This window comes from Anser cygnoides, chromosome 25, assembly GCF_040182565.1.
Source record: "Anser cygnoides isolate HZ-2024a breed goose chromosome 25, Taihu_goose_T2T_genome, whole genome shotgun sequence".
Taxonomy (NCBI): Eukaryota; Metazoa; Chordata; class Aves; order Anseriformes; family Anatidae; genus Anser; species Anser cygnoides.
The window spans coordinates 3,885,805-3,899,219 of NC_089897.1; the positions used below are offsets into that span (position 1 = coordinate 3,885,805).

At 62.8% G+C, this 13,415-nt stretch overlaps 1 protein-coding gene across 4 annotated transcripts in view; it reads left to right on the top strand.

Annotated features, from left to right (window-relative positions):
• Nucleotides 1–13,371, top strand: part of SOX13 (SRY-box transcription factor 13) — a 40,104-nt gene extending 26,733 nt beyond the window's left edge. For 3 of the 4 annotated variants that reach the window (XM_048071049.2, XM_048071050.2, XM_048071046.2), the window contains exons 2-14: nt 5,101–5,302; nt 5,902–6,007; nt 6,160–6,246; nt 6,563–6,735; nt 7,376–7,444; nt 7,565–7,679; nt 7,759–7,841; nt 7,937–8,096; nt 8,331–8,440; nt 8,521–8,617; nt 8,707–8,850; nt 11,072–11,288; nt 11,385–13,371. In XM_048071049.2, the coding sequence (XP_047927006.2) occupies nt 5,102–5,302; nt 5,902–6,007; nt 6,160–6,246; nt 6,563–6,735; nt 7,376–7,444; nt 7,565–7,679; nt 7,759–7,841; nt 7,937–8,096; nt 8,331–8,440; nt 8,521–8,617; nt 8,707–8,850; nt 11,072–11,288; nt 11,385–11,658 (1,836 nt within the window). In that variant the 5' untranslated portion in view covers nt 5,101 and the 3' untranslated portion in view covers nt 11,659–13,371. Of the gene's footprint in view, nt 1–5,100; nt 5,303–5,901; nt 6,008–6,159; nt 6,247–6,562; nt 6,736–7,375; nt 7,445–7,564; nt 7,680–7,758; nt 7,842–7,936; nt 8,097–8,330; nt 8,441–8,520; nt 8,618–8,706; nt 8,851–11,071; nt 11,289–11,384 lie in introns of those variants that run through there. The other variant, XM_048071047.2, reaches the window with a different exon arrangement.
• Nucleotides 13,372–13,415: the final 44 nt, after the last annotated feature.

Consider the following 13,415-nt stretch of genomic DNA (forward strand, 5'->3'; position numbering starts at 1 on the left):
CGGCATGCATCAGCGAGATATGCATTTCATTAGCAGTCCTAGATGCGGCCCAGAGGCCTTTGAAGAAGGCAGGTTGGGTTTTGGGATAGAATTAGTAAATGCTATTCTAGCTGTTTGTAATTGCTTTAGGGTTAAATCTTCCGAGAGCCGGGCAGTAAGAGGAGCCGGGCATTTCTACTTTTCATCTTAGTAATGGAGAATTGGTGCCCCCCCCAACAAAGGTGGCCGTGCCGGAGCTGTGACAATGCGAGCCCCAAAAGCAAAGGGGAAAACCCTTCCCCTGTGGGGCACGAGTCCCAGCCCTGTGGGATCGGGGCCAGAGGGGAGCTGGGTGCCGGGGGGGTGCAGGTGCCCCTTGCTGGGAGTTTCCGTGACGCTGTCCCCGTTGTGTCACCACTTCGCCCCGACGTTTCCGGAGGCCGTTATCCTCCGCAATGGCGACGTTGCCTTCAGGGAGCTGCTGGAGGCTGGACAAAGCGCCGTCTGTTTCGCTTGGGCAGTGGGAATCCCAGCTCTCGCTCAAGCTGGGGCTTTGCCCGCGAGCCCCCGAGGTTTTGTCCGGACAGAGACCCCAGGCGGGGGCCGGGGGTCGATCTAGGACAGCGAAGGAGCCACCGCTGGAGCAGGGATGCTCGTGGGGGCATCCTGCCTGCAGCAGGGCTTGGCAGGCAGGTGTCGTCCTGCTGCCTTGACCCGCACTTGTTGGGTGCTGACCACAACCACGGGGCCGTTGGCCCCCCCAAATCCCCCCCCCCCCCCCCGGCTTTCCAACGCTCGCCCTTCTTGGCACTGGTTTTGTGTTTTTTTTCCAGCAAGCCGAGCTCTCGGCAGCCTTCTGGGAAAACGGAGGCCGGGGCTTTCCGTGGGAGTGCCGGGGGCAGGTAAGGTGTTAGAGAGGATGTGTAAAGCACGGGCTCGCCCGAACGCAGCGCGTTTCCGCTGCTGCAGCGCCTCGGTTTTTGGGGCAGGATGGGTGCGCGCTGGGGAACGCGTGCCCTGCAAGCGCCGCTGCTGCTCCGTGTGCCCCGGACACGTGGAGCCGTGGCTGTCACGTGGCGGCGGCGTTTCTGCTGCTGGATAAGTTCGGCATCCAGACGTCTTCTGGGCTTAAAACCTGCTTTTTCAGTAAATGCCGGGGTCTCGCGCTTTCTTTTTGCTGAGCGTTTCTGGGAGGCGATCCTCGGTATTTGTGAATGGGTCTGTGCGAGAGCCCTAACGGCGATTCCTGCGGCAGCCTGGCTGCGAGCCACGCAGGCTGTGCTTCCCAGCTCCGCCGTGTCCCTGCCGGTGTCCCCAAAGGTCACCGTTTCCTCCCGCTAGTGACAGCGCGGCGGTGGGGACAGCAGATAGGCTTTAGGGCGAAGGGCCGGAGGCTGATGGCAATCCTTCGTGAGCCCCCTCAGAGCTCAGAAAGGTGAGGAGCAAAGCCACAACCCCACTATTTGACACCCACTGAAGACCCTCTCCCATCAGCTGCCGGCTGCTGCCCCCTCTCCGGGCAGCAGCCCACCAGGGGACGTGCCACGTCCCCGCGGGATGGCAACCCCGTGAACTTCCCAGCCGGGGGCCTTCACCTCGGCCACCCCAGCGGGCACGGAGCGGCCCCGGCAGGAGGAAGCCATCCGTTCTTTTATGTGCGAAGGCACGCTGGGCGGAAACGCTTGGAAAGGGCCCCGAAAGGACGTTCCAAGTCTGGCAGGAAAGCGGCCCGCTCGTCTGGCAGGAGACGGGCTATTGTCTGTGCCGGTGGCCGGAGGGATTCCTTGGGTCTGTGTGGAAGGAGAAAACCTGTGCGTGGCTTATCTTTTTTTCCTCTGCCCTCTCCCGAGGGGGTGCTGGGGGCACAAGCGTGGCGGCGGCGACGCGTGGCTCCTGCCCGTGGTGCCTTCACGCCGCCCTGGCTCTCGGTGCCCCCTCGGGTTTTTGCCCTTGGCCATGCTTTGTGCTCTCTCCCTGGCTGGGGAGGGATATATGAACTGATAATTTTCTGCTGTAATTGTGTAGAAAGTGGAAAAGTAAAAAGCTGACAGCCTCCTGGCTCCCCTGGTCTACGTGATGGGGCCGGTAATAAAATCTGGGCAGCCCAAGTCGCCCCGTCAAACATTGCGATGCTCTCCCCGTGTCCCACTTCTGCCGAGTCCTTGGCACTGCAGTCCCATGGGGAGGGAACAGCCCTGGTTGGAGGCAGGATCAGCCCCGCGGTGAGCAGGGGTGCAGGACCCAGCCTGCCCCTGTGTTCACCCTCTCTCCTGGGCCAAAAGGAGGTGGAATTGCCCAAATGGGATCTTCCCTGTCACTCTTCCTCACAGCTCAGGGGAGTTTGTATGCTTGTGGCTTTCTGCCCCCCTGCACTCGCTGGTGTTTTTACAAGAGTTCGGGTTTCACCGAGCCTCAGCGCATGCGCCCCAGCCCTGCTGAGCCGTAGGCAGCCGCCCTGCGAGCACAAACCCTCTGTACCCATCCCACAGCACACATTGCTGCCTTTTTCCCCCCATTTGTGCAACTGGGACAACCAGCCCGCAGGCAGGAGAGGCTCTGGGGGCCGGGGGGGTCAGCAGGAGGCACACACTCATCCCCCCCCCCGGTGCCAGGCTCTGCCCCTGGCCCTTGGAGCCGTTGTGCGACGCAGACGGGGCAGATAGGATCAGCGTGCAGCCAGGAAGGGTGGCACAGCACACGGGGAGAATTGCAGGACGTGCCATTGAGGGGTGCTAACGGAGGAGGAAAGCGGCCCGGCAGTGCGCTGTCGCCGTCCCGAGGTGGCAGCCCCTTGGGCTGGAGGTTTAGCTGGCACGAAGCGGCTGGTGCCTGTTGGAGGCAAGGTGAGCAAGTGAGGCATGCTGGGGATGGATGTTTTAGGGCTTTGGTGGTCGCAATAAGCCCCCCTCGTGCTGCCCAAAGGCTCCTGGGGACACCTTATCCCCCCCCCGTGGGCTGGTGGCACTCGTTTGTTGTGAATCCTGCCTGCGCTGTGACTCCCCAGGCGGGCACTTCTCATCCACGCGCCGTTCGCTCCGTTCCCCTCCACCCTTCATTAAACGGGAAACATTAAAGGTGAAGATCTGTTACACGAAGACGTGTTCCCGGTGCCAAGGCAATTGTCCCCGTCCCTATTGTCTGCGCAACAGAGGAGCCCTTGAGCTGAGCACCTGAGACTGCCGGCACAGGCCTGGTACAGAGCGAGCCTGTAACAAGATAACTGCGCTTTTCTCCTTTTTCTTCTCCTTTTATTTTTAATATATATATATATATTTCTGTTCGGCAAACTGTACAATAAACCCACAATGAGGCCCCTTTCAACAGCCCCCTTTAAAGCACCAGCCCCATTTTAAGAGTAAACTTCCAGCGGCCCCGGGAGGTTAAGGACAATGGGAAGGTGACCTGCCGGAGGAGTGGGATTTGATAAGAGATGTGCTCCTGGAGGGGCAGGAAGGCGAGGAGTGGGGTTTTTGCCTTTAAAGACAGGCTGAAGGAAGGTGCAGGGGTGCCGTCACTGCCTCTCCTCTCCCGTGCTGGGTTCAGGTTGTTTCTGTTGCTGCTCCCCCAGCTTCGGTCCGTGCACATGGAGCTGCGCTCAGCACCCAGCCAAACTCCCACCTTCATTCCCCTTTTTATTCCTGCATCTTCCCCCGAATTATAAAAATACCTGAGGCGACGAGCACCATGCTTTGGTGCCTCGGTTTCCCCACCTGCAGCACGGTGAGAGCACAGGACCACGGGCCACATCCTGCCCCTTGCTGCTCCCCCAGCTCCGGCTCCCGGCGGCTCGATGGGTGCAGCACCCGCAGCCACGGGGCACGGCTTCCCGCTGGCTCCCCGCCATCCCTGTTTCGGTGCCAAAAGCGCCCGTTTCCTCCCCGGCCGAGGCGTGCCGAGGGCACACGGGGTGTGTTTTTACGCCGGCGGGGCTGGGAGGGACGCGCCGTGGCAGTGGCCGGGGTCCCCTCCTGGCCGCCCCCCGAGGTGGGCTGGGGGCAGGAAGGGGCGACGCGGGCGGTGCTGCAGGATGCGGGCAGATCCCGTGCGATGCCGGGGCCGGGAGGAAGCCCACGAGCCCGGAGAGCGCAATGATTTGTTCGGAGAAGGGCAGGGAACTGAGATTAAAAAAAGCCCTGCTAAGATCAGAAACTCTGGCGCGCACAGTGCCCCATTGTTGAGCTGTCACACTTCCCTTTACTTTATTGCTTTTGTCCAACACCCTATTGTTCCACTTCCTTTTGTCCCCTATTCAGAGCCCTGGCTTTTCATTACCCAGCCGGCCTTGTTGTTTTCGTTTCTTTTGTTTGAAGTTCCTGAGAGGAAGGTTTTATTTTCAGCGGGTTGATTAATTCGCAGCTTGAGCTGGCCTTTGTTTGTTGTGTCACCGCTGCCCCGAGTCGGGCAGCCGGCTTCGGCCCCCAGCCCGAGCCGCCCGGCTCCTGTTTTGGGGGGCCCCGAGATGCTGGGGGGCAAGCGTGAGCCCCCGGAGGGTGCAGGTCTTGGGGGTCCCTGCTGTGGGGTGCAGACCCCCCCCATCCCCAGCACACCGTGGCCCCTGCAGCCCCTGTGGTCCTGCACCCTCCAGCCTGGATCCCGGCGGTGCAAACCCCGTCCTTAATGGCCTCCTTTCCCCTTTATTCCTCCCTGAAAGGCGAGCTTGGGGAGGGCGACGTTTGCTGCCATTGGTGCTGTGCAGCCTGAGGGTTGGTGGCCCAGGAGGGGAAATCCCTGCTAGGAGCACCGCAGTCGGGCTCTTCCCCTTGCCCCCCGCCCCGTGCAATCCCGTTGTGGGGGATGCGGTCCCGGCTTGTCCCATTTGGGAATTCGGCCTCTGCCACCCGGCACTGGCAGACCCCATGGAAAAGGCTGGCTGTGGCGATGCTCAGTGTCCCCTCGAGTCACTTCAGAGCCCCTTGGTGCCCAGCCAAGGGCCAGCAGCCCCAGCACGGTCATGGAAACCCCGCAGAACAGTGAGGGCACAGCTTCAGCAAGACCATTGCCCCTGCAAACCATTGGCATGGAGCACCCTGCTATGGGGCAGGGCTGGGCAAAGGGGTGCCCCTGCTCTGGGGGGGAGCAGAGGGACCCCATCTCCCCGCTGACAGCCCCGCCGCCCTGCAGGATGTCCATGAGGAGCCCCGTTTCTCCCCACCTGGAGCTCGATGGGGCGGGCAGCATGGTGAACTGCTCCATCAAGACGGAGGAGAAGAAGGAGGGCGGCTACGAGTCCCCGCCGGGGGCTGCCCCCAGCGCCGAGCCCCGTCCCAGTGACCCCCCGGGACCACCGCCGAGGGAGGGCACGGACCCCCAGGCCCTGCCGCAGGTGGGTCCCACGGCTGTCACCTCCTCCCCCTGGTCCTGGCCTTGACTGAGCCCGGGTCCCACCGGGCTGGCAGTGTGCTGCATATCCCGCCCCGGGCAGACAGGGGTTGTTGTTTCCCCGAGCTTTTATTCCTCATCCTGAGGAAATGAAGCTGAAACCTGAGGCTCCCCCAGGCTTTCTGGCCGCTGCCGATGCTCTCGGGTCAGCCCTGGGATTTGCCTTTGGCCTGCAGCCTCCGTGGCCGCCTGCAGACCTCCTCCGCACAGAGTCCTAGGGCCACCCTCTCATTTTCCCATTACAGTTGCTCTTAGGCTTCCTCTCCCCCTGGCCCGTAGCCTCCCAGGCTCAGAGGAGAAAGGCAGCCTAAAAAAATAGCAGCAACCTCCTGCAAACAAGTCCTGGCCACAGGAGGAGCGGAGATGCTCTCCAGCGGGGCTGCTCCCCAGGGGTTGGGGATGTGCCGCAGGGTTGCGTGGTCCCGTGGCCAGCCTGGTGGGGCTGGCTCTGAGCATCCCACCGGCTCAGCACCACCTGCCCGGAGCCCCGTGGATGTCCCTGTCCATGGGAACCTCCACCAAGTGACAACGTGTGTGTCGCAGGAGTCCCACTCGCCTGCCAGTGATGTGCTGGAGCCCCGGCGCTCGGCCTTCGAGCCGGCTGTCAGCAGCCAGGAGAAGCTGGACTTCAACAAGAACTTAAAAGAGGGTAAGAAAGGCTTCTGTGATTTACCCCCTGGCTGTTTTCGGAAAGGTTTGGGATGGGAATAGCCATCCCATGCTGAGCCTCGGGCTGTGCTCACGTGGCTCTCGTCTCCTTCCCTCCTCTCTCCTGCCCCGTGTGCCTGCCGCTGGGGACAGTGATGCCAACCATCGAGAAACTGCTGTCCAGTGACTGGAAGGAGCGGCTGCTGGGCCGAAACGCTGCCGAGACCAAAGAAGTGAAGGGTGAGGTCCCCTCCCTGCCTCCTCAGAGCCCACGGGGCCGGCAGCTTTGTGTTCCCCCTGCCAGCAGGAGGGGAGGCGTGCGCGCAGCTTTGTGCATTTTACAGACGGGTATTTCATAACCAAAATGTTTATTTGATTTTTTTTGGGGGGGATGGTTCCTGGTAAGAGCTTGCTCCGATGACATAGGGATGATAGAGCACACTGGGTCTTGTGAACATCCCACGCACTGTCCCCTGGCCACCCTTTGCCCACCTGATGCTTCTCACCCCTTCCCAAGCCCCTGACCCGCAGCCTCGTGGCTTCTTCCCTGGCGCAGGAACCCAGGAGAGCCTGGCGGAGAAGGAGCTCCAGCTCCTCGTCATGATCAACCAGCTGTCCACGCTGCGGGACCAGCTCCTGACGGCGCACTCGGAGCAGAAGAACATGGCCGCGATGCTCTTCGAGAAGCAGCAGCAGCAGATGGAGCTGGCACGGCAGCAGCAGGAGCAGGTGGGCTCGGGTGCCCGCGCGGCCGTGGGGCAGGGCAGCCTGCTCGTGGGGACTGTCCGTCCCTTTGGGGACGGCTTTGGTATCCTCTGGGCACAGACACAGGACTGGGGGACAGGGAACAGGGGCAGGGTCGCCCTCGAAGTGATGGGGAGTTGGCTTTGGTGTTGGGGGCTGCAGGATTTTGGTGTTTGCCCAGAAACCGTCCCTATTTCCGTGCCCATCCCAAGACTTCCTATCATGCTCCTTGCTACCAGGAGGCTCGGTCGTAGCTGTCCATCCCCTTCTGCCTGCTGAGGGTGGCGGCCAAAGGAGGTCCTCAACATCATGTGCCCTTCCTGACTGCTCTCTCCTTTCTCTGTAAACATCGATTTGTTCCTCAGCAGCGGCCCAAATGATGCCAAGTGCAGGGGTGACATGCCTGGCACATGGGGTGTGGGTGACACGGTCCCTTCCCAGCCTATTTCTCACCTTGTGCCTGTCGAGGTGGCTCAGGGACACTTCATATAGCACCCTACCCACCCACGGGAGCCCACGGGAACCTCTGCAGCCTCTGCTCTGCCGGTGTAGGGCAGCTCGTGCCCCACTGGGGCTCGGGGCTCCCTGTTCCCGTGTCTCAGCCCCGCTGTCTCCCTCCTGCCAGATCGCGAAGCAGCAGCAGCAGCTCATCCAGCAGCAGCACAAAATCAACCTGCTGCAGCAACAGATCCAGGTAAAGGTGGGGAACACCCCGGTGCCACCCCACAGGGCCAGGCTGACGGGACGTCGCCCGCCTGCAGTGGCCCACAGGGGTCACCCGGCCTCTCCGCTCCTCTCCCCCTCTTCCCTCCAGCAGGTCAACATGCCGTACGTCATGATCCCCGCCTTCACCCCCAGCCACCAGCCTCTCCCCGTGACGCAGGACCCCCAGATAGCGCTGCCCATCCAGCCCATCCCCTGCAAACCAGGTGAGCGGGGTCCCTGGGGTGCAGGGGCACCCTGTGGGGTGGCCTCGTCCCCCGACGCCTCCGTCTCTGCTCCCCGCAGTGGATTACCCCGTGCAGCTGCTGCACAGCCCCCCTCCTCCCACGCTGAAGAGACCCAGCGGCTCGAGCCACCTCCAGATGCAGGTACAGCCCCAAAGCATCTGTAAACCCCCACAAAAAACCCCACAGCTGGGGGACCGAGGGCAGTGCATCACCCTGCCTTCCCTCCTCTGCTGCAGGAGACCTCGCAGCCGCTGAACCTGACGGCCAAACCCAAAGGCTCCGAGCTTCCCAGTGCCTCCAGCTCGCCCAGTTTGAAGATGAGCAGCTGCCAATCCCTCACGCCGAGCCACGGGGCCGCGAGGGACCTGCAGACCAGCCCGTCCAACCTGCCTCTGGGTGGGTTCCCAAAACCGTCACCAGCAGGGGGTCCATCCTGAGCCCTCCCCTGGGCACCTCCCAGGGGCAGGAGGCATCCCTGCTCCGTGGGGTCCCACCTTGCTGGGGTGGGCAGCAGCCACCCCGCTGCTCCGTGCAACCCCACAAGCAGCCCGCTAGGTTTGCGAGGGCAGGACGGGTGCTGCAGGGTTTTGGGGTGCTGATGCTGATGGGTGCTCTGGGGTTTGCCACCAGGCTTCCTGGGCGAAGGCGATGCCATCACCAAAGCCATCCAGGATGCGCGGCAGCTGCTGCACGGCCACGGCGGGGCCATGGAGGGCGCGCTGAGCCACCCCTACCGCAAGGTGAGCCAAGCCTAAATCCGCCCCTTCTCACCCCAATCGGTCCCCACCCGAGGAGTAACATCCCCTCCGCCTCCCCGCAGGATCATGTCGGCATTGACACTTCCCCGGTGAAGGAGCGGCTGGAGGAGGCCCCCGCGCACCGCCTGGACGAGGCGCTGCTGACCTGCGAGATGGACGGTAGGGCCGGGGGGCAGGCAGCAGGTCCCGCGGGGCCGCGCCGCCTCCTTCCCCTCGCCCCCTGAGCCGGCCCCGGCTTTGCCTCGCAGGCTCGCGGCACTTCCCCGAGTCCAGGAACAACAACCACATCAAGCGGCCCATGAACGCCTTCATGGTGTGGGCGAAGGACGAGAGGAGGAAGATCTTGCAAGCCTTCCCGGACATGCACAACTCCAGCATCAGCAAGATCCTGGGTGAGTGCCCCGCGGCCGTCCTGCTGCTGCTCCCCTTGGCGGGTGGGCAGCCCCGAGCTATGGTCTGGGGTGAAATGAGGAGCAAAACGTTCTCCTGGCGCCTAGTCCGGACCCAGTGGGCCTTAAAATGTGTGATAAAGGCGTGCAAGAAGGGACAGGGGGAGGTGTGCAGGGGCACGCTGCGTGTCAGGGATGAGGGCAGGCCTGGACCCGCTGCGTTTGGCCACCCGGGGTCCCTGGGTGCTGCTCACACCAGGGTTCCTGGGTGCTCATCCCATGGGTGACCATCACCTGCTCACCCTGCAGAGCACCGGCAGGGTCCTGTGGGGCAAATTCCTCCTCTGGCTGATGGTGCCCTGGCCAGTTTTGGAGCCCGGCACCGTTTTATTGCCATCCTCTCCAATTGGCCTCCACCTGAGCGCAGCAGCTGCGCTTGCCTCCCTCCATCCTCACCCTTCCCTGCACCCCGTGGCCCTCCTCATCCCTCCGGGATGATGCTACGGCACTTTGCACCCTCGTCGGTGTCTGTAGCAGCAGCGGCCTCATCCAGCCACGTCCCAGCCCCATGACTCTGATGGTCCTGCAGCAGCTCGCTGTCTCTCCAGCCCTTCCCCGCGGCCGTTTCGCCCCAGCCTCCGGCTATTAAAAGCGAGCGGTGCGGTCTCCAAAGAGCCCGTCCCAAGGGCCAAGCCGAGCGTGCGGCGGCGCAGCGCAGCCCCGCTGTGGGTTACCTACAGCACACGCACCTCGCTCCGCCGCCGGCTCGTTTTAGCAGCTCCGCTTGTTAAAGAAGAAACGAAACAACCGCCAGGCTTTTCCCTTTGAGGGAACGTGCGGGCAGGATCTGCTCGCAACCGCCGGGGGCCGGGGGGGTCTGGGAGCGGGTGCTCTGTGGTGTGCTTGTTGCTCCCACGCTTGATGTCCGTGGCTTTAAATAACTGGCGCCGTTTTCTGCCTGGCAGCCGGAGCCGCTCGCCGCTCGCGGGTGCAAATTTAGCAGGTGAATACCTGCAGGCGAGCGGTCCGGGGACGGTGCTCACCCAGATCGGGGGTTTTGGGTCCTGCGTGCTCTCCGGCACGGCTGCTCCTGAAAACGTGGGCTCGGCACAAAGGGCTGAGCAGGTGGAGGACGCCTGAGCAAGGTGGACGTGGGGCGTGCACGCCTCCATGCTGTGGTTCCCCTGGGGTGCCCGGCTCGTGGTGATGCTCCCTGGGGAGCTGGGCGGCGAAGGAGACCCAAGGGAGGGACATGGAGCCTCAAAGAGGATTTAGGGGATGGGGTCTGTGTAAGTGTCCAGCCCAAAAGCCCTGCTCAGAGCCCTGCTGACACCACAGTCAGATGAGGATGCTCACGACCGTGTCCTGTTGACCCTGAGCGTCTCCATGGCTGGAGATCCCACACCCCGCTGGGACCTTGTCCCAGGGCTGCACCGCTCCCAGCAGGCTGAATCCTTTCCCTGTGTCCAGCTGTGATTTCCCTTGTGGCTGCTGCCTCTTGTCCTCCACTGTGCACCTGTGAGAAGAGCTGAGCTCGGTCTTCCCCGTGCCCCTTTTATGCGGTGGAAGACGCAGTCACAGCCCCTGCGCCTTGCCTGAGCCATCCCAGCTCCTGCTCCCTGGTGGCCACCGCTGCAATTCTTCCACCGTGCCCATCTCTCCCCAGGACTGGACACAGATCCAGCTTCAGACCTCGGTGCAGCACCGAGGGGACTGATTCTGTCCCTCCCCAGCCTGGCCCCGGCCAGCACCCTTTGTGCTGTGCCCCGCTTTGCTCTCCTGCCTCGGGTGCTGGCGGAGACGACAATAAAGGTCAGCCAGCGGGGGAATTCGAGTCACACGCTGGTACAGCCTATTTTAGCTGCAGCACCTGCTCGCCATACCTTGGAGAGGGGAGAGACGTGAAAGCTGTGGCCGGAGAGGTGCCGGGAAGGTCAGGGCTGGGGACTTCTTCCTGGCATGCCGCTGGGCCAGCTGCCACCTGCAGCACGGGGCTCCCATGGGTGCCATCAGCCCTGGCTCCTGTCTCTCCTGGGGCAGCCGCATCTCCCCAGGGCCCCACGGTCCAGGGCTGCGTCCCGCTGCCGTGTGCGAGTTCAGGTGTGCGCAGCACAAGGGGAGCGTGCACGAGCGTGAATACCGTGGGAGTGTGCGCGCTGGGCTCATTGCAGCAGGTGGGGGAGCCGCAGCACGGCAGGGGCTAAGCGTGCCCCTCTCTGCGCAGGCTCCCGCTGGAAATCCATGACGAACCAGGAGAAGCAGCCCTACTACGAGGAGCAAGCCCGGCTGAGCCGGCAGCACCTGGAGAAGTACCCCGACTACAAGTACAAGCCCCGGCCCAAGCGCACGTGCATCGTGGAGGGGAAGCGGCTGCGCGTGGGCGAGTACAAGGCGCTGATGCGGAACCGGCGGCAGGACGCACGGCAGGGCTACTTGATAGGGTAACGCGCGGGGTGGGGGCAGCGAGGGGCTCGTGCGTTGTCCCCCCCCCCCCCCCCAAAAAACCCAGCCGGTGACTGCATCCTCCTGTCCCGCAGGCCCCAGGGCAGCCAGATGCCCCCCGCCTCCTCGGACGTGCTGTACCCGCGGCCGGTGGGCATGCAGCTAACGCCCCCCCTGATGGAGCACTACCTGCCCCGCAGCATGGACCCCAACATGCCCGTCATCGTCAACACGCGCAGCCTCAAGGAAGGCGACGGCGGGGACGACGGGCACTCGGTGGCCGACGGCGAGATGTACCGCTACAGCGAGGACGAGGACTCGGAGGGCGAGGACAAGAGCGATGGCGAGCTGGTGGTGCTGACGGACTGAGGGGGGGGCCGGGCGGGGGGGCAGGCAAGGCTGGCGGCCCCCCCACGGGTTTGGGATGCGCTGGGAGCAGAGGAGGAGCTGCGATGGGGAGGGCAAGAGGCTGCCACCTGCCTTGCTGTCCGGGTGACCCCACGGAGCCAGCACCCGCATTTTGGGGGGGCGCTGCCCTCGGGAGGTGACGGAGCAGCGACGCACGCTGCCGGGTGTTCGGGTACGTGGCCGTGCCACCCCAAGGCGCACGGGGTGGCTGCTGCTGCTGGGAGCGTGGCTCCACAGCTCGGCTCTGCACCCTGCTCGGGTGCCACCGAGCTGTCCCCTCCCTGCACCCCCCCCACCCCCCCAGGAGGGGATGGGGATGTGGGAAAACCTCCCGAGCATCACCCAGCCCTCCACCCCGGCACCCTAGGGACCCTTGCTGAGAGCCTCACCTGCGGCACCCGCCGGCCCCCCAGGACACGGGACGGGGACACGCTCGGCAGAGCCCCCCCCCGACCCTGCTGTGTCTCCCTCCCGGCCGTCAGAGCCCGCCAGTAAATTCCCACGGAGCCAATTTTAGCTCTCGCCTGGCCGGAGCACGAGCCAAGGGCTCTGAGGAGCTCTTTATGCTCCCGACAGCCCTGGCCCACTTTGTAAATAAAGCGGGGGCTGTTCCCTGCCTGCGCCGCTGGCCCGACCCCCCCCCCAGCAGCCCCTGGGTACGTGCCGTGATGCCGGGGTGCATCCCGGGGGGGGGGGGGGGGTTTCCCCTCTTGCCCCAGCTCGGTGAGCTGCACCCGCGACCTGCATCGCGCAAAAGAGACGCGGGGGGGGGAGAGGAAAAACAGGGATTTAAAAAAAGGAAATTAAAAGGAAAAAAAAAGGGAAAAAAAAGGAAAAAAAGAAAATTTTTTAAAAAATAAAAGGAAAAATTGAAAAGAGGGAAATTAATAAAAGGAAAAAATTAGAAAAAAGAAAAATTAAAAAAATAAAAGGAAGAATTAAAAAAATAAAAGGAAGAATTAAAAAAATAAAAGGAAGAATTAAAAAAAAAAAGGAAAAATTAAAAAAAAGAAAATTAAAAAAGAATAAAAGGGAAAATTAAAAAAAAAAGAAAGAAAGAAAGAAAATGTAAAAAAAATAATAAAATAGGACTTTGCTGCGGCCAGCACCCCCCAGGGGCTGGCGGGGGGGGGCTGGCGGGGGCTGCAGGGGCCGGCGCGGAGCCCGCGCTCCGCCGTGTGGCCGCAGGCGGGGCAGCGAGCGAGGCGCCGAGGCTGGGCTCCGGGCACCGTGCCCCCCCCCCCCCAGCCCCGGGGGGGGGTCCTGCCTCCTCGCCCACCCTCCTGCCTCCTTCCCCTTGTCAGTGCTTTATTTATTCCCCCTCCCCGGGCTGCTCAGGCTGGGGGCGGGTGGGTTGTGCTGCGGGGGGGGGGTGGTGGGGGGGGCTGGATGCGGCCGTGCCCGCCGAGGGGCAGCTTTTCCTCTCTCGTTTGTTTTTTTTTTTTAAGACTGTAAATATAGATAGAGCTTTATTTTGTTAATAAGACGAGTAACTTAACCTGTATATTTCACATACTTGTTTACAACTGTCCCCCCCCCCCCCCCACCCCTTGGCACAATAAAGCTGACTTTTTGGAGCTGAGCAGGGGCTGGGAGAGCTGGGCTGGGGGCTTCACCCCCGCGTTCCCTGCCCCTCTTCCAGCACAGCCCCGAGGCTTTGCTCCCTGCGTTTTCTCTCTGCTGTTCCTCAGCTCCTTCTCCTGCCTGCGGGGGGGGGG